The sequence below is a fragment of the Mustela nigripes genome, unplaced genomic scaffold (assembly GCF_022355385.1).
Source record: "Mustela nigripes isolate SB6536 unplaced genomic scaffold, MUSNIG.SB6536 HiC_scaffold_75, whole genome shotgun sequence".
Taxonomy (NCBI): domain Eukaryota; kingdom Metazoa; phylum Chordata; class Mammalia; order Carnivora; family Mustelidae; genus Mustela; species Mustela nigripes.
In genome coordinates, this window is record NW_026739490.1 from 5,045,473 (window position 1) to 5,064,200 (window position 18,728).

Genomic DNA, 18,728 nt, shown 5'->3' on the forward strand with positions numbered 1-18,728 from the left:
TTTTAAAGGCATCAAAGAGCTGCCAGGGCAGTGGGGAACTGTAAAATCAAGGTTGGGGAGGAAAAGAGCCCCAAACAATGAGCTTGGGATTGGGATCTCTCTTCCTCTCCCTGGAGGCCTGCTGATTCTGAGATTCTGATGGGCTTGCCTATCTGTGATTCCAAAAACTGGCCACATTACCAGTTCTATACACTCTTCCAGAGCCTCCCCTCTCCTCTACCAAGAGATGGTAGTGAAACGGGGTGGGACTGCCCTGACCAATGGAATGTGGCAGGTATTGAGAGGCCCTGGGTGACTTCCAGAGCTAGTAACCTAGAAGGCAGTACAGCTCTGCCTGGCTCTCTTGGGATGCTGCCCTTAGAACCTGGCTGCCATGTTGAGCTCTGAGTTGTAGGTGTCCTGGCCAACAGTCCCAGGGAAGGTTCTAGTCAACAACCAGCTTCAGCTGCCAGACTTGTGAGCTGTCAGTCCTTCAGATGAATTTCGGCCCCCAGCTGCTATCCCAAATATTGTGGAGCAGAAACAAACCACTGTTTTATCTAGCCCCGATTTTTGACCCATGTAGTAAGAGGTAAGCATAACAAATGGCTGTTTTACAATGTGACATATATCCTCTTGGAAGACATTCAAAGTTACAAATTCAAAGTTACAAATTAGGTGGAGGAAGAAGAAAAAGAAACTGCTTACCAGACCCCGGGTCGCTTACTCTTTTCAGGCACTCATTTCAAGTCAACTCTAGAGGCATTAAGAGGGGAAAGCCAGAAACTCCAGGGAGGCCTGCCCTCCCTCTGGGCTACGGTTTCCTCCTTTGTCCTCCTTCTAGAATAAAGGCGCAATAAGAGGAAAAGGAAATGCCCTCAGTGTTGGGTGCGGGCACTGAGCCATGAAGCTCACATAACCGGAGTGCACGCTGAAGGGGCCAAGAAGGTACTGCTGCTGGCGGGGGATGGAGCCTCTCTTCGGTGGTAAGGTAGCGCCAGGGGTCTCGAGTCTGTAGTTCTTCCTTGGCAGAATGGAGACATTCCAACCTCCTTTTCTCTTCGGCCCCAGGACGACATGGGAGTTGCTTACCACTGTTAGGTGGACATGGTTTGTGAAGGTTCCTCCTCTAACCCTCTGACACGCTGGCCACATGCTCATCCGTCCTCCAACCCTTACTGTGGTGAGAATGGAGGCCTTGCCTCGGGCTCCTCTGCTCAGAGGGCCCAATTTCAGTCATCCCTCTTCTGTCACAACAATAGCTGAGGAGAAGCTCTAAGACCCCTACCAGCACAACTAGGTTTCAAATCCCAGTTTCGCCACATACTCACTGTCACCACACATCCTCAGTCCTTGACTTCCTCTTCTGTAAAATGGGGCAATGTTACCTATCTCACTGGGCTGTCTTGCGGAATAAGTGAAATAGCAATGGTAAAGCATTCAGCATGGTTCTTGTGTGTACATGTATAATGCTTTTCAGATTGGCTCTCGATGGGCTGCTGCTGGAGTTCTGCCCAGCTACCCGGAGCTATGAGCTTAGTTACAGGGCTTTCTTCCATAACTGTGGAGATGGGCAGTTCTCTTGCAAATATCGCTGAGGAGCAACCCTACAGTCCCAAACAATCAAACACACAGAGTACTGCTCAAGTGTCTGGATGGTTCTGCCTTCCAGCATGCTTTTGCCTGGGCCGGACTGCGTGAGACAGGTACTCTAAAATGTCCCAACTTTATTCACAATCAGACCATCAGACCCCCGGCTCCCACCCCACCTCAGCTCCTCAGCTTAGCTCGGCTCTGAAGAAGCTGGATACGCAGTGACCTTCTGCCAAGCCTAGAGCTCAGGAGACATGCAAGATGAGCCCCTTACTTCTTCTGGGCTTGTGCCCTAGCCCGCTGAATCTTGTCAGCCGTGGCCGCGTCCGTGGCTCCAGTGCAGTGGGACAATACAAGTGTCAGCTCTGCTTCGTTCCGGTGTTCAATGGCCACATCTGCAGCCTGAGCCACATCCCTGTGGTTTGAGCAGGAGGGGAGATGTTGTCAGGCTGCCCAAAGGCACAAGCCGTACCCCTCATCAGCCCCTGGGCTCAGCCCCCTAGCACCCATGGGGCTCTCAGCCAACGCACCCAACAAGAAGCAAGGCCTTGACCTTCTGCTCGGGACCCACACGGGAGGCATACTTCTTGGCCTCATATTTGTTGTGTTGTTTCATGCAGATCTCGACAAAGGGCTTAGGAGAAGATGGGGAGAGGAGAAGGTAAGGCAGAGCCTTCCTGTCCTCTCTCTTACGAGCCAAAGTCCAGTGGACGCATGGTCCCCGTGTACTTCATACACCCTTCAGTGTACACAATCCTGACCCACCCCCGCCCTGACACACATGCAAAGTTGTGATCGCCACAGTCTCTGGGCAGGAACCGCCTACACACAGATCTGTTAGAGCCTTGAGACTCTATGTTTATGTCCACACAGCCACTCCACCATCCATGGCTACCCTCTCGCAACAGGAGTCCCTTGCCTTCTCAGGGCCTGTGCTTTCTCTCACCGCTGCCCTTATCCCACCTACCTGCCATACCCCTGAACCACCTGCCACAGAAAACAACCCGTCAGTCTCTTCCACTGCCTCCCGGACATGCCCTCCTACTGCCCCTCCACCCCCTACTCACACAATACTTTCCCTTAGGCACAGGGTGCTTGCTGCCGGCCTCCTGGGGGGCAAGCAGCTCATTCCCTCCCTGGCCAACACCCGTGGGTTAACTCAGACCCACTCGCCCACAGAACTGGCCCATGGGTGTGCAGTCATGGGAAACACCTGCTAACTATATGGGAGGGCTGAAAAGATGCAAGACCAAGCCATCTGCCCAGCTCTGAGCCTGGTCCCCTCCCCAGGATTACTCCCACTGGGTGTGGGGTGGCCGCAGAGCCCCTGCCTCACCAGGTAGCCAATGGGCGATTTCTTGCTCTTAGAAAACTTCTCTAGCTCCTCCCAGTCTTCCAGATCTGCCAGCGCAGTCAGCTTCAGCCACCAGAGCCTGCAGGGAAGCCGGGCTCGCAGGTGTTGTGGGACAGGCAGGCGATCCCAGGACCTACCTGCAGCCCTGGCCTCTCCTACCTCTTGTCTGGAATGCGGAAGTCACGTGCCAGCTGCTCCGCACGTTTGCTGTGGCCGCCGAGGACGAGGGTGGTGACTGTGTCATGCAGAGACAGGTCCACGAAGTGGCCCCCCAGCTCGTCTTCCAGGCGCCGCTGCAGCCGCAGGAGCCGCATTTGATCCTCCGTGGCCTGGAGTGGAGAGGAGGCCAGATGGGTCTGAATGGGGCCAACAGGGAAAGGCGACCAGACCAAGACCAGAAACAGACAAGGTTCTCAGAAAACAGTAGGGCAAACCTTGGCTGCGAACTCATTCTTGGCCTTGTAGAAGGCATCAGCCGCCGACTGCAGAGCTGCCACTCGTCCCTCAATACGCTGCAGGGGCAAGCAGGGAAGCCTGAGCTCCTGGTACCAAGGAAATCAGCCTTCCCCATTCAGGCTACACTGCTCTCCCCAGTCCCCATGCTCAGGGTTGCCAGGACCAGCCTTTCGCGCTGGGTGCACCGCCCCCCTCAGTGTCCCTGTGGGGAGGCTAGCTCCTCTGGGACCGACCACCATCCTGGCCTCTTATCATCTCAGACTCTCCCGCAACAGTGAGGACCAGAGGGGGTGTGTACTGGACAGACAGGGGACCCAGATGCCTGGAGAAGGTCCCTGACCAGCAGCCCAGCCCATAGGCCCTCCCCACTCTGTGGACCTCGGACCTCCTCAGCAGCATAGCTGGCTCGGATGTGGAAACTGCCCAGCTCCTGATGGTTGTCATCCTGATTGTAAAGGTCCTTCAGTGTCTCCAGCTCCTGGTGCTTACAGAACTGCGGCCACGGACAGGCAGGCAGTCAGCAAGGCCAGCTTGGGAGGCCAAATCAGTGGCTCGGGAGGCTCCAGCCCCACCCTTGCCCAGGGCACACACCTGTCGGTACAAACTCAGGGCCATGGGCTGGTTCCGAAGAGTCATGAAAAAATCTCCTCGGTTTAGCTCATTCTTCAGGTGCAGCAACACCGTGAACACTAAGGAACGGTAAGGTGGTGTGGGGACTCCAGCCCAGCCCTCTGCTTAGCCCAGGGGCCCCAGCCTTGCCCTCCCTCAAACTCTGCTCACCCAGATCAGTGTCCCCACTCTCGATAGCCTTGCTCAGGGCCAGTTTGCTTCTCTTCATCTTTAGGAGAAGGGGTACCTGCTCCCCTGAGCGTGGCTCATACTCCAGCAGCTGTGGGGTGGGGAGAAAGGCACAGAGAGAAGGAGTTGGCCTGGGGGCCTCTAATACCAATGTCAGAGTATCTGGGGAGGGTTGGGAGCCCACACCTTGATGGCCAGCTCTGTGCGGCCACAGCCATAGGCCCGTGCAGCGATGTCAGAGTAAGAGACGCCTGGTGTGTCCCCAAGCTTCTGATTAATGGCCCGAGCAACATCCTCATCGGACACATCCTTCTGTTGCACCTGCAGACAGAAGAGGGTTGTCACCCACACCTGGAGCTCACCCTTCACCCACCGCCCCAACTGGCCCTGGATCAGGACCTCCCCCTTCACCTCTACATTCCGTGTTTCCCACATGTCTCCGGGGCCTGGCATCTTCTAATTGACTTTGAAGTCCACCCTGTGTCCTTACCTTGTAGCAGGCCCAGTGAGCCAGAATCCTGCTGACACCCTGCACTTCAGGAAGGCGCAGGTACTCACAGATCTGGATCGCCAGAGGGTAAAGCCTCCGTAACACCAGCCTGACAGGCAAGGGGATAAAAGGGACAGGAGTGAGGTGGGATAGAAAGAGAGGGCAGAGTGGCCCCAGCCTGTAATTCAGGCCTTCCAGCTCCCAAAGAAATGGGTGAGGAACAGTGTCCACAAGAACACACCAGGGGCTATAATGCCCGCCCACATAAAGCCCTCCTCCCAGAGCCCTGGGACTTGCTATACCTATCCAGCAGCACCTGGATGGTGAGCTGTTTATATCTAGATTTTACGTGGTTAAGGATCCAAGGACTGGGAGGCAGTATGTTTAGCCCCTTCACCTCCCCTCCCCACCACGGGCTGTAAACATCCCAGCAGCTCGCTTAAGGATACTGGCTGTAAGTGAGGGGGATCCCGATGTGGTAGTCCCGGATGGCATTGAGCACACGCAGGTCCTGACACATGCGCACGAAGCTGTCCGGTGGAAATCTGTCGAGGAAACACTTTCCAAAGGAGGCCGCCTGAGAAGAGCCAGAGGGCGAGAGGGGTGATCATACCTGCTGCCCTACCCTTCCCGCTAGGGCATACCCCCTCCAACACGCCCAGCACCCCTCCAGCCCCATCCCCGCTGGCCAGGCCGACCCTGAGCAAACTCTTCTGCATGTCTGGCCGGTGCTCATGTCCCGCAGCCTCGATGCACTGCTGCACAGCCTGGGTCAGCTGCCCCAGCTCCTGGATCTCCCGGAGGTACTCATCTGCCTTCTGGCTCTCTTTCTGAGGCGTGGAGGAAGGGCACCAGGGATGGGGTGCCATGAGCGAGAATACCCCCATTTCCGGTCTCCCCACCCCTCTGGGCTGAAGTTCAAATGGGCTGGCGTGGAGGGGCTGCAGAGGCCAAAGCCCAAACTCCCTCAGCCCACAGTCCACCCAAGTTACCCATACACCCTCCGCCATATCCACCCACAATTGCCGGCAGAGGGCCTTTATGACAGCCCTGATCGGTGCCTGGGCTGGGGACAACAGGGGTTCCCTGCACCTTCCCATCACTGCATGGAAGATACCATATCACTTCAGTTTACCTGAGCTGGCTCTCCCCAGTGTCCTGCCTGGACTCCTCTCTTTTTTTTTTTTTTTTTAAAGATTTTATTTATTTGACAGACAGAGATCACAAGTAGGCAGAGGAGGCAGACAGAGGGCGGGGGAGCAGGCCCCCTGCTGAGCAGAGAGCCCGATGCGGGGCTCGATCCCAGGACTCTGAGATCATGACCCGAACCAAAGGCAGAGGCTTTAACCCACTGAGCCATCCAGGTGCCCCTGGACTCCTCTCTTGATAAGTGGCACCTGGCTGAGTTCATTGTGCCCAGGCAGGGAGGGACACAGGGCTGAGCCAATTAGGAAGGGGAAGGAGAAGAGCATGGGCTGGGGCCCAGGGAGAAGCCTAAGGCTTTACCTCATACTCTTTCTGGGCCTCCAACAACAGTGCTCCAGGAGCCATGGAGGCAATTTTGAAGATCTCCTCGCTGGCCACTAGGGGAGGGAGTTGATGAGTGTTGGGAGAGCAGGGAATCCTCAGCACTGGCTCAGTGCCCTGATCCTGCCCTGGGGCCCGTGGTCCCCTGGGAGGGCCTCACCTGGAACCTCATGCAGGAACTCATGGGTGCTACGAGAGAAGATACGGACCCCATCCAGTTCAGGCACCAGGTAGGAGTCTTCATCCAAAACAAACCTGGGCTCAGTCAAGGTTCCCAAAAGTACCCGGAAATGGGGCAGGGCAGGTGAGCCTCTCTCACCTTCTTTCCCTTCCCACCCACAGAGGCAGCCCTCCAAGGATACTGGATGCTCTCAGGTGCGTCACCCACCACCATCAGCCGTCTCTCCCAGGCCACCACGACAGCCCTCTCTTTGCTGCGAGGACGGCTGCACCTGTGGGCAGCATCACATGCACATCTGGGATACACACAGGACACGGGGCCCACAGCCACGTCTCTCACCTTCCCACATCGCTGCTTATACTGCTCTGCCTTGGGACAGCCCTGCACACGCATGCCACCCCGTATCCCATGCCTCTGACTGACATCTGCTTCCCTCTCCCCTTATGCTGTCAGCTCCCCGGAGCATCTGGGGCCCACAGGGGCGCAGAGGTTTCCCTCAAACATGCACTGGCAAAGCGGATAACTCCTCCTGGTGTGGCCAGTAGACAGGCTGAATCAAGGTGTCCCAGGAAACAAGGCTGTGCCCACCCACAGCATTACACCCCCATCCTCACCAGACCATCTGCTTCGGGGGGGCCCGGATGTTGCAGTTGAACTCACACAGCTTCTCCTGGAAGGGTGCAAGGAATATCACGGCCCTGTCCCAGTAGTCACCAGTCTGGTTAAAAGGCCCTTCCCCTACCCTTAACAGCTCTTTCCTGGACAAGACAGGGTGCCCCCACGTTGTCCCAAGAGCATACCTTGAGTGATGCCGTCCCCATCCAGATATAGCCTGTGTCTGTGAAGAGGGCCAGGTGTCGGTAGGTGAAGGAGACTGCCATCTGCAGAAAGCTGCTCACTCCGGGCGCCAGGCCAGGGGGCGTCTGGGACAGGCGAGGGACAGCAGACATTTTCTCACTGCCTCCCCCCGCGCTGCCTCCCGCACCCCTTCCATTTCCCTCTCACTCGGGCCCTCACCACTGCAGAGCAGGTTGCATGGTCGAGAAGGTAAAGATCAGGCCCCACAGCCAGAAGAATGTGTGCAACTCGGTCCTGGCACAGTGTGGTCCAGCATGAGGGTGCGCTCTGCAGACCTGTGGCCGGGGCAGGGGGCAAGCTCAGGATGGCCAGAGCCCACGGCTTCAGCTCTCCTGGCCCCCAGGTCTGGAGGGCACCAAACGCCTGTCTCAGGGATGCTGGGGCTCACCTGGCACCTCCGGCATCCGGCGGAGCTTGAGATCACCCACATTGGCGCTGAGGGTAAAGCGGTGGGCCCCCGTGAGGATGGCCACCCCTGAACCAAACTCAGTATGGAAGATCCGGGCATCTAGAACGCGGTTCTGGAGCACCTCCTAGGGAGAGGGGCCGTGGGTTGAGAAAGCCAGAGGCCCAGACTCCAGCCCTCTCCCCAGCCCCCTGTGGTCCCTACATTGCCCATGCTGAAGTGCCTCCGGAAGTCGCCATGAAGCCCGTAAACCAGCACCACACCATCTTCCTGCACGCAGAGCAGCTCCTCCTCGGCTGACCAGCCTAGTGACACCACGGGCCCGCTCTTCCACTGCAGAGGACGGGGAGGTTCCTGAGGCTGTCCTTGGGACACAGACCCGGCCTAGCCCCAAGCAGGGATCACGAGTGCTCACCAGCAGACTGGCCAGAGGCAGGCCGGAGGCGGAGTAGATCTCAAGCACTGGCCGGACACTGGCTGCCTTCTCCTTCCGCCACGGGTTCCTCAATAGTGCTGTAGTTCAAGAAGAGATTTTCTTTCCAGCCCCCCAGGCCCACCCCATATGAGAATCAAAATTTAAAGTATCTCAGCAGGGGGTGAGAAAGGGGAAGGCGAGGGGTAGCTACATTAGCAAGGAGCACCTGCCAGCAAGGCCCCCGGGGAATCATGCACCTAGAGTTCAACCCATTGTCCCAGAACATGCAGCAGCATAGGGGTGACATACCAATGGGGCCCCCATAGGGCGCAGCGGCTACCAGGCAGTCCCTGAGTTCCTCCTTCAGGTCCCAGTCCATGCTGTACAGCTCATACTTCCTGCCCACACAGAGGCAAGCAGAAATTAGCCTTCTCATGACCTTATGCCCAGATGGAGTGAGCCCAGAGGAACCCCTAAAGCCTCCATTTGTCCTTCACAGGGGAGTTGAGGCCCCCCACAGCTGGGAGAGGGTGACGACTAGAAACAGCTCGGGCAACTGACCACATCCATGCTTAGGGACAGCAGGTGACAGAACAGAGGCAGTTGGCTAGGAAGGATGTGGTTCATGGGGCAAGAGTCCAAGGGTGGCAGGAACTCATGGCACGACAGACAGGCTATGTGACCAATATCCAAGGCATAAATTCAGATAGGACCAGGGTGGGGTGGCTGGCTTGGGCCGGCATTAGCAGGAAATAAGACCGTCTAAGGTGGGGGCAGGTCTCTCAGAGCAAGCAGCCTTTCTTCTATTTCTGGTTCTTAACACCAAAGCAGGTTATAGGATTTATATCCAGGGGTCGCCCTCAATGCCTACTGATAATGAACTCCATTTTAGAGGCATTCAGTTAGTTAGCAGTGCTTGAAACAAATCCCAGAGGCACCTGGGTGGTTCAGTGGGTTAAGCTTCTGCCTTCAGGTCATGATCCCAGAGTCCAGGGATTGAGCCCTGCATCAGGCTCTCTGCTCAGCAGGGAGCCTGTTCCCCAACCCCCCATCCTGCCTCTCTGCCTACTTGTACTCTCTCTTTCTGTCAAATGAATAAATAAAATCTTAAAAAAAAGAAAGAAAGAAAGAAAGAAAACAGAAATCACAGAGGAGCTCTTTGGTGAGCCCAGAGCTCAGGGGACAGAGTCCTGGGCTGGAGATGTCAATCTCTGAATGCTCAGCTTATGGGAGGTCACAGAAATCACAAGCTGGCACGAGATGACTGGAGTCTGAAATGGGCGTGGGTCGCTGAGTGTGTGTGACATGAAGACGGAGTAGGAGTCCTGAAGCCTGCCGTCATTTGAGGGCTGGAGGTGGGGACAAGCAGAAAAGGAGTAGGCCCTCTCCCAGGAAGCCAAGAGAAAGCAGTTTTTAAGGGGAGTGTTTCCTCCAGTATCATTTCGGGAGCCTTCCTGATAAGAATCAAAGATGCCTACCATTATCTTCTATTTGACATTCATTTTGGGGTTCTAGCAAAATAATTTAAGAAAAAGCAAATATAAAGGAGTTTATATTTTAGAGAAGGAGTGAGTTTGCTGCTAGTTGCAAATAATGTGATTGTCTACTTAGAAAATCCAAAGCAGGCTATGGATTAATGAACAAAACAAAAGGGCAATCAACAGAAGCCTACATATTTTCTATATCATAACAAAAATCAACTAAAATATGACTTTAAAAGACCCTAATCATGATAGTATTAAAATGATGATATGCAAGAATAAACCTAACGAAAGTTTTTACCAAATACAATCACGGTGGGGGGAAGAGAGGCTCAGGTCATGATCCGAGGGTCCTGGGACCAAGTCCTGAGTCAGGCTTCCTGCTCAGCTGGGAGTCTGCTTCTCCCTCTACCCCTCCTCCTGCTCGGTCTCTGTCTCTGTCTCTGTCACTCTCTCTCAAAAATAAATAAATAAAATCTTTTTAAAAAAACCTTAAAGAAAAATAAAGTTAAAAAAAATCAAATCAAAGTTTACTCAAAGATATAAAAACACAGAGAAAGAGGTAAATAAAATCTTAATAAAATCTCAATAAATAAAATCTTAATAAAATCTCAAATAAATAAATAAAATCTTAAAAAAAAAACTAAACATAAAATCCTTTAGAAAATACAGGCTAATAGTTTTTTATAGTGTAAACTACGGAAAAGTTTTTCAGAGCAAGACACATTCCAAACAGATCTATGAATGCATAAAAATTCCAGTAAAAACCACTCCCAGTTGGGGGGGCGGTGGAAGCACACACTGATTCTTTTTTTTTCTTTTTAAGTAGGCTCCACCCCCAGCATGGGCCCAGTGCAGGGCTTGAATTCGTGACCCTGAGATGGAGACCTGAGCTGAGATCAAGAGTCAGATGCTTAACTGACTGAGCCACCCAGGCGCCCCAGCACAAACAGATTCTAAAACTCACTTGCAGAAAAAACAAATATCATTTTTAAATAGAAAATGCTGAAAAGTATTTTAAAATATTTTTAAAATAAGAGAACAGATATACGTCAGATATAAAATATACTACATAAAACTGAAATTAATTAAAACTGTTGTTTTGGGATAGGGAAAAGCAAATAGATTGATGGAAGAAAAGAGTCCAGAAAAAGAACTGGGAATTGAGCACGTAATAAAGATGGCATTTCAAATTATTGCAAATTGATACTTGAAATGAGACAATGGGCCATATGGGAAGAATTGCAATAAACACTATTTCATTACTTAATCTCTACAATACAATATTTTCCAGATGGAATTCAGGACTTAAATGTTAAAAATAAATAAATAAAGCCGTATCTGAACAAAACTTGGATCTCTTCACACTCTCAAAACAGAAACAATTTCTAAGTATGGTATATAACCCAGAAGTCACAGAAAAAGAACGAGTATAGATAAAAAAGACTTCTGGGGGTGCCTGGGTGGCTCAGTGGGTTAAGCCTCTGCCTTTGGCTCAGATCATGGTCTCAAGGGCCCTGGGATCCAGCCCTGCACTGGGCTCCTTGCTCAGCGGGGAGCCTGCTTCCCCCTCTGCCTCTCTGCCTACTTGTAATCTCTATCTCTCTGTCAAATAAATAAAATCTTTTCAAAAAAAGACTTCTGTATACTTCTATATGAAAAGGGTAAAAACAATACGTATGTTTTGTATTTGCTTTTATTTGAAAAACAAGAAACTCTGGAAAGATTTCTAAGATGCTAGTAACTGATTACTGGGAGGTGAGGAGGTGGAATCAGTTGAGTAAGGACAGGGACAGGAAAAACCTCGTTTGAGGTTTTAAATCACATTAATGGTTATTTATTAAAATGGTGAACATTAAGGGGTGCCTGGGTGGCTCAGTGGGTTAAAGCCTCTGCCTTTGGCTCAGGTCAGTGGGCTCTCTGCTCAGTGGGGAGCCTGCTTCCCCACTCTCTGTCTCTGCCTGCCTCTCTGCCTACTTGTGATCTCTCTGTCAAATTTAAAAAAAAAAAAAATGATGAACATTAAAAAACTTTAATACATTTAAAAAATCCATGGAAAACTAGGAAGACAGACAAAATAAAAAAATGTGACACGTGAAAAACAGGTACTTTTCTTAAAAATACAAAAGGCTCTAAGTAATTTTTAAACATTTTTTAAAAGATTTTATTTGTTTGAGAGAGAGAGAGACAGCATAAGCGGGGAGGTGGGCAGAGGGAGAAGCAGCAGACTCCCTGCTGAGCAGGGAGCCCAACTCCAGGCTTGATCCCATCATGAACCGAGCTGAAGGCAGATGCTCAATGGACTGAGACACCCAGATGCCCCAACTCTAAGTAATTTTTAAAAATGAAACTAAAACCAAAAGAAGAATGGTCAATGGCTATAATCATACTATTTTATGTGAAAATATTTAAGAACTAAACAGGGGTGGCTGGGTGGCTCAGCTGGTTAAGTGCCCACAGTGAATTCACTGTGGCACTACTTAAAATAGTTCTCTTGCAAATCCTGGAAAAACCTACTTCAATATGGGATGTCTGTTCTGGGGAATATTATGTGGCCATTAATAAGGTGAGTCTGCGTACTGACATGAAGTGATCTCTAGATGTCCTGTTAAGTAAAAACAAACAAACGGGGCACCTGGGTGGCTCAGTGGGTTAAAGCCTCTGTCTTTGGCTTATGTCATGATCCCAGGGTTCTGGGATCGAGGCCCACATCGGGCTCTCTGCTCAGCAGTGAGCCTGTTTCCCTTCCTCTCTCTCTGCCTGCCTCTCTTCCTACTTGTGATCTCTGTCAAATAAATAATAAATAAAATCTTTATTAAAAACAAATGAAAAACCCCTGCAGCTCAACAGGAAACATATGAACCCATTTATTTTATTTTACTTTTATTTTTTAAAAAGATTTAATTAATTATTATATATACTATATATGTTATATAATATATTATAATTATTTATTTATTTATTTATTTGACAGAGAGAGAGAGAGAGACAGCAAGAGAGGGAACACAAACAGGGGAAGCAGGAGAGGGAGAAGGAGGCTTCCTGCTGAGCAGGGAGCTCAATGCAGGGCTTGATCCCAGAACTCTGGCATCATAACCTGAGCAGAAGGCAGATGCTTAACGACTGAGCCACCCAGGCGCCCCGAACCCATTTATTTTATAAGAAAATTAAGCACATATTTTGTATATATATACATATATACACATATATACATATATGTACACATCACTACACATATGTGTGTAAATGCACAGAAAAACCCTCAGAGACACGAAGCTGCACTGAGCCAGAGACAGTGGTTACCTGTGCCGAGGGTGGTGAATGGAGGATGTTGGAGGACTGCTAAGTTTTAGACTTTTACATCACTTGACTTTTTGATAAACCATATACAGTTTTTGACATTTTGTTACTAAAATAGTTGCATGAAAATCTGACGGGAAAACAGTTGTTCACACAGACCTACTATGTCAGTTCTCATGGAGCCACTCAGCTCCAAATTCACCCTCCACTACTGCTCTGTGATAGACAGCATTCCTTTAGGCCTTTCCCCTTCACCATGAGTGTGAGTTTCATCTTTCCCAGCAGAGGGCGCTCAGAGGGACATTACCGGAGGAAAGAGCTCTCCGACTGCTTCCAGCTGGGGACAGCCGGCAAGCAGCCAGGGTGTGAGGACATCTGGCGGCGTTCTGCCTCCGTTATGCAGGAGCAATCTCAAAGGTTCTCCTGGAATGGTAATCACATTTCCAAGCCTCCCTGGGCAGACACCACACTCCTGGCCTCCTGCCCACACCAGGCTCTGCTTCCTCAGCTGCCAAGATCTGACTACCCGGCCTGTGCCCCTGTGTTTGCACTGACTGACATCCCTCTGCACACCTGTGCACCCAACCATTGCTTGTGGCTAGACACCATGGGCTCCAGGCTGCAGAAGCAGCACCATTCCATCCCATGCCCACATGCTTGGCCACCTGTTGCCGCTTCCCTGTGTCCCCTTACCTCTGAACCCCAGAGCATTGTTTCTTGCTTGCCCAGGACCTGGGGACCAGCTCTGGCCCATGTAAACCAGCAAACTTCTCTGCTTTCCAGTGATCTGCAGTTTTATTTTCGCCATTAGTATCTGAACCCCTGCATGGGGAGAGGCTTCCTTTCCAAGTGTGTCACTCCTTGGGTGCTCTCCCTCAGCCTAATAATTCTTTATGTTTATCATTCTCCGTTTAGGTCCCCAGACTGGACCCAAACTGATACAAACTTGGGGCAGGGAGTGGTCCAGAAGACAGCACCCTAAAGATGTGATCTGGGGATTGGTTTGGTTGTGTGCTTGGGCCTGAGTGCAATACTGAGCTCCTGGTCATGGGAAACGAATGCTAGTCACCTATTTCATGTGGCGGCATCACAATTAATCAAGCGGGCAGTTTGCTGTGGTGAAATGCCAAGTCAGACATGTGCCTTCGGAGTGACTTCTGTGCCTGACCATGGGCTAGATCATTCTGAGTTCACTTGAACATTTATAAAGAGAAAATGACAAACTTGGGTCCATTAACTTTTAGCTCAAATCATGGCTCTGAGAAGTAGGAAGCTTCCATAATTGCCCTACAGTATACAGCCACACAGCTGCTACTGCTAAAAATCAAAATTTAATTGTGTGGGTTGTTAAATTGTAACAGTTGAATTCACCAACACGCCATTTTTCAAGTGAAATTTAACAGCATTGATCAGAACAAGAACTGTATCCTGAAACTTAGAAACAATGCAAGTAGCTTCCCTTCGCGTGTCCAAGGAAACTAGCCTTCGGCTCTTGAAAACCTTGTGATAACCTCCTTTGGGATAGATGTCTTGGGAGCCTCCCTCCCCAAGGCTGACCTAACTAACAGTACTGCTGAGTGGCTAATGTGCCAACAACAGAGACTAAGATCTGGTCCCAATATGGCACCATTCCTGGGGCTACCAGCCTACAAGTTGATTACATATGACTTTGCAAGGGCGGATGTGGTCATCAGCGTCCAAACCCACTGGTCAATCTCTACTTTGCTCCTAGTGGACAATCTGATGTAAGAAGCTTGCAGATGTGATGCTGCATAAGTATCACAGCATCACCTATGACACGTTTCTGCCAAAAATGTTCACCCTGAATCTGTTCAGGCCTCTAGATCTAATACAGTTTCAGGAAATACAGGCTATGATAGAGAATAAAGATCAAAGGCACCACAGGGAAGCAATGGGACAAATCCAGAAAGTAATCTGGTCTCTTAAACAAGTCAATGTCATGAAAACAAAAGGTAGCTGGGTCTCTGAAAGAATTAGTAAGATTGATAAACCCCTGGCCAGACTTATCAAAAAGAAAAGAAAAAGGACCCAAATAAATAAAATCAAGAATGAAAGAGGAGAGATCACAACCAACACCAAAGAAATACAAACAATTATAAGAACATATTATGAGCAACTATACGCCAGCAAATTTGACAATCTGGAAGAAATGGATGCATTCCTAGAGACATATAAACTACCACAACTGAACCAGAAAGAAATAGATAACCTGAACAGACCCATAACCAGTAAGGAGATTGCAGTGGTCATCAGAAATCTCCCAACAAACAAGAGCCCAGGGCCAGACGGCTTCCCAGGGGAATTCCACCAACCCTTTTTTTTTTTTTTTTTTAAGATTTTATTTATTCATTTGACAGAGAGAGAGCTCATAAGTAGGCAGAGAGTCAGGCAGAGAGAGAGGAGGAAGCAGGCTCACTGCCGAGCAGAGAGCCCGAGGCGGGGCTCAATCCCACGACCCTGGGATCATGACCTGAGCCGAAGGCAGAGGCTTTAACCCACTGAGCCACCCAGGGGCCCCTCCACCAAACATTTAAAGAAGAATTAATACCTATTCTCCTGAAACTGTTCCCAAAAATAGAAATGGAAGGAAAACTTCCAAACTCATTCTATGAGGCCAGCATTACCTTGATCCCAAAACCAGACAAAGACTCCATCATAAAACAGAATTACAGACAAATATCCTTGATGAACACAGATGTGAAAATTCTCACCAAAATACTAGCCAATAGAATCCAACAGTACATTAAAAGAACTATTCACCACGTCCAAGTGGGATTTATTCCAAGGCTACAAGGTTGGTTCAACAACCGCAAATCAATCAACATGATACATTACTAAAAGAAAGAACAAGAACTATATGATACTCTCAATAGATGCTGAAAAAGCATTTGACAAAGTACAGCATACTTTCCTGATCAAAACTCCTCAAAGTGTAGGGATAGAGGGTGTGTACCTCAATATCATCAAAGCCATCTATGAAAAACCCACAGCAAATATCATTCTCCCACAGCGAATATCATTCTCAATGAGAAAAATTGAGAGCTTTTCCGCTAAGGTCAGGAACATGGCAGGGATGTCCATTATCACCACTGCTATTCAACATAGTACTAGAAGTCCTAGCCTCAGCAATCAGACAACAAAAAGAAACTAAAGGCATCCAAATCAGCAAAGAAGAAGTCAAACTATCCCTCTTTGCAGATGATATGATACTTTATGTGGAAAACCCAAAAGACTCCACCCCAAATCTGCTAGAACTTGTACAGGAATTTAGTAAAGTGTCAGGATACAAAATCAGTGCACAGAAATCTGTTGTGTTTCTATACACCAACAATGAGACAGAAGAAAGAGAAATTAAGGAGTCAATCCCATTTACAATTTCACCCAAAACCATAAGATACCTAGGAATAAAGCTAACCAACGAGGCAAAGAATCTGTACTAAGAAAACTATAAAGTAATCATGAAAGAAATTGAGGAAGACACAAAGAAATGGAAAAATGTTCCATGCTCATGGATTGGAAGAACAAATACTGTGAAAATGTCTATGCTACCTAAAGCTATCTACACGTTTAATGTAATCCCTATCAAAATACCATCAATTTTTTTTGAAGAAATGGAACAAATAATCCTAAACTTTATATGAAACCAGGAAAGACCTCGAATAGCCAGCGGAATGTTGAAAAAGAAACCCAAAGTTGGTGGCATCACAATTCCAGACTTCAAGCTCTATTACAAAGCTGTCATCATCAAGACAGCATGGTACTGGCACAAAAAAAGACATATAGATCAATGAAACTGAATAGAGAGCCCAGAAATAGACCCTCAACTCTATGGTCAACTAATCTTTGACAAAGCAGGAAAGAATATCCAATGGAAAAAGACAGTCTCTTCAACAAATGGTGTTGGGAAAATGGGACTGCCACATGCAGAAAAATAAAACTGGACCATTTCCTTACACCACACTCCAAATGGATGAAAGACCTCAATGTGAGAAAGGAATCCACCAAAATCCTTGAGGAGAACACAGGGAGTAACCTCTTCGACCTCAGCCACAGCAACTTCTTCCTAGAAACATCGCCAAAGGCAAGGGAAGCAAGGCGAAAAATGAACTAATGGGACTTCATCAAGATCAAAAGCTTTTGCACAGCAAAGGAAACAGTCGACAAAACCAAAAGACAACTGACAGAATGGGAGAAGATATTTGCAAACATTATCAGATAAAGGGCTAGTATCCAAAATCTATAAAGAACTTATCAAACTCAACACCCAAAGAACAAATAATCCAGTCAAGAAATGGGCAGAGGATATGAACAGATATTTCTGCAAAGAAGACGTCCAGATGGACAACAGACACATGAAAAAGTGCTCCACATCACTTGGCATCAGGGAAATACAAATCAAAACCACAATGAGATACCACCTCACACCAGTCAGAACAGCTAAAATAAACAAGTCAGGAAATGACAGATGCTGGTGAGGATGCAGAGAAAGGGGAACCTCCTACACTGTTGGTGGGAATGCAAGCTGGTGCAGCCACTCTGGAAAACAGCATGGAGTTTCCTCAAAAGGTTGAAAATAGAGCTACCCTACGACCCAGCAATCACACTACTGGGTAATTACCCTAAAGATACAAATGTAGTGATCCGAAGGGGCACATGCACCCAAATGTTTATAACAGCAATGTCCACAACAGCCAAACGATGGAAAGAACCTAGATGTCCATCAACAGATGAATGGATAAGGAAGATGTGAAATATATACACAATGGAATACTATGCCGCCATCAAAAGAAATGAAATCTTGGGACGCCTGGGTGGCTCAGTTGGTTGGACGACTGCCTTTGGCTCAGGTCATGGTCCCGGAGTCCCGGGATTGAGTCCCACATCGAGCTCCCAGCTCCATGAGGAGTCTGCTTCGCTCTCTGACCTTCTCCTAGCTCATGCTTTCTCTCCTCTCTCTCTCTCAAATAAATAAATAAAATCTTTAAAAAAAAAAAAAAAAGAAAGAAATGAAATCTTGCTATTTGTAATGACGTGAATGGAACTAGAGGGCATTACGCTGAGTGAAATAAGTCAATCAGAGAAAGACAATTATCGTATGATCTCCCTGATATGAGGAATTTGAGAGGCAAAGTACGGGGTTTCGGGGGTAGGGAAGGAAAAAATGAAACAAGATGGGATCGGGAGGGAAACAAACTGTAAGACACTCTTCATCTCACAAAACAAACTGAGGGTTGCTGGGGGGTAGGGAGGTACAGAGAGGGCCGTTGGGTTATGGACATTGGGGAGGGTATGTGCTATGGTGAGTACTGTGAAGTGTGTAAGCCTGACAATTCAAAGACCTGTACCCCTGGGGCTAATAATACATTACATGTTAATTAAAAAAAAAAAAAAAAGGTAGGGGTGGGGGTGGAGACAATAATGTTCAAGTTTACAAGAGGCTTAGTTAAGAGAGGTAAGCAAACAAGTAATTCTGGTTTGGGTCTTGATTTGAACAAACCAGTTATAAAAAGACACTTTGAAGACAACTGGAGAAGTCTGAATAAGAACCGGTTGTCAGATGACTTTAAATGTTAATTTTGTTAGGTGTAAAAGAGTCCTGAAGTTTTATAGGAAAGACTGTGTTTTTAGAGGAAAAAATCGTTTTTTAAAGTAATACATATTGATGTTATGTCTGTAATTTAATTTTTTTTTTTTAAAGATTTTATTTATTTATTTGACAGAGAGAAATCACAAGTAGGCAGAGAGGCAGGCAGAGAGAGAGAGAGAGGAGGAAGCAGGCTCCCTGCTGAGCAGAGAGCCCGATGTGGGACTCGATCCCAGGACCCTGAGATCATGACCTGAGCCGAAGGCTCAGGTCATGATCTCAGGG

The 18,728-nt window shown here is 48.8% G+C and overlaps 1 protein-coding gene across 1 annotated transcript in view; it reads right to left on the bottom strand.

Moving 5' to 3' along the window:
* Window positions 1-587: 587 nt before the first annotated feature.
* Window positions 588-18,728, bottom strand: part of VPS16 (VPS16 core subunit of CORVET and HOPS complexes) — a 27,389-nt gene continuing 9,248 nt past the window's right edge. Inside the window, exons 2-24 of the mRNA XM_059386540.1 lie at window positions 8,367-8,455; window positions 8,058-8,155; window positions 7,847-7,975; window positions 7,625-7,769; window positions 7,396-7,511; window positions 7,179-7,301; window positions 6,993-7,048; window positions 6,560-6,649; window positions 6,358-6,452; window positions 6,177-6,253; window positions 5,369-5,500; window positions 5,120-5,247; window positions 4,973-5,008; window positions 4,671-4,779; window positions 4,367-4,501; window positions 4,163-4,271; window positions 3,974-4,071; window positions 3,768-3,875; window positions 3,361-3,438; window positions 3,086-3,255; window positions 2,909-3,005; window positions 2,103-2,206; window positions 588-1,987 (exon numbers count right to left, since the gene is read on the bottom strand). Of these exons, the coding sequence (XP_059242523.1) occupies window positions 1,843-1,987; window positions 2,103-2,206; window positions 2,909-3,005; window positions 3,086-3,255; window positions 3,361-3,438; window positions 3,768-3,875; window positions 3,974-4,071; window positions 4,163-4,271; window positions 4,367-4,501; window positions 4,671-4,779; window positions 4,973-5,008; window positions 5,120-5,247; window positions 5,369-5,500; window positions 6,177-6,253; window positions 6,358-6,452; window positions 6,560-6,649; window positions 6,993-7,048; window positions 7,179-7,301; window positions 7,396-7,511; window positions 7,625-7,769; window positions 7,847-7,975; window positions 8,058-8,155; window positions 8,367-8,455 (2,467 nt within the window). The 3' untranslated portion in view covers window positions 588-1,842. The remainder of the gene's footprint in view (window positions 1,988-2,102; window positions 2,207-2,908; window positions 3,006-3,085; window positions 3,256-3,360; window positions 3,439-3,767; window positions 3,876-3,973; window positions 4,072-4,162; window positions 4,272-4,366; window positions 4,502-4,670; window positions 4,780-4,972; window positions 5,009-5,119; window positions 5,248-5,368; window positions 5,501-6,176; window positions 6,254-6,357; window positions 6,453-6,559; window positions 6,650-6,992; window positions 7,049-7,178; window positions 7,302-7,395; window positions 7,512-7,624; window positions 7,770-7,846; window positions 7,976-8,057; window positions 8,156-8,366; window positions 8,456-18,728) is intronic.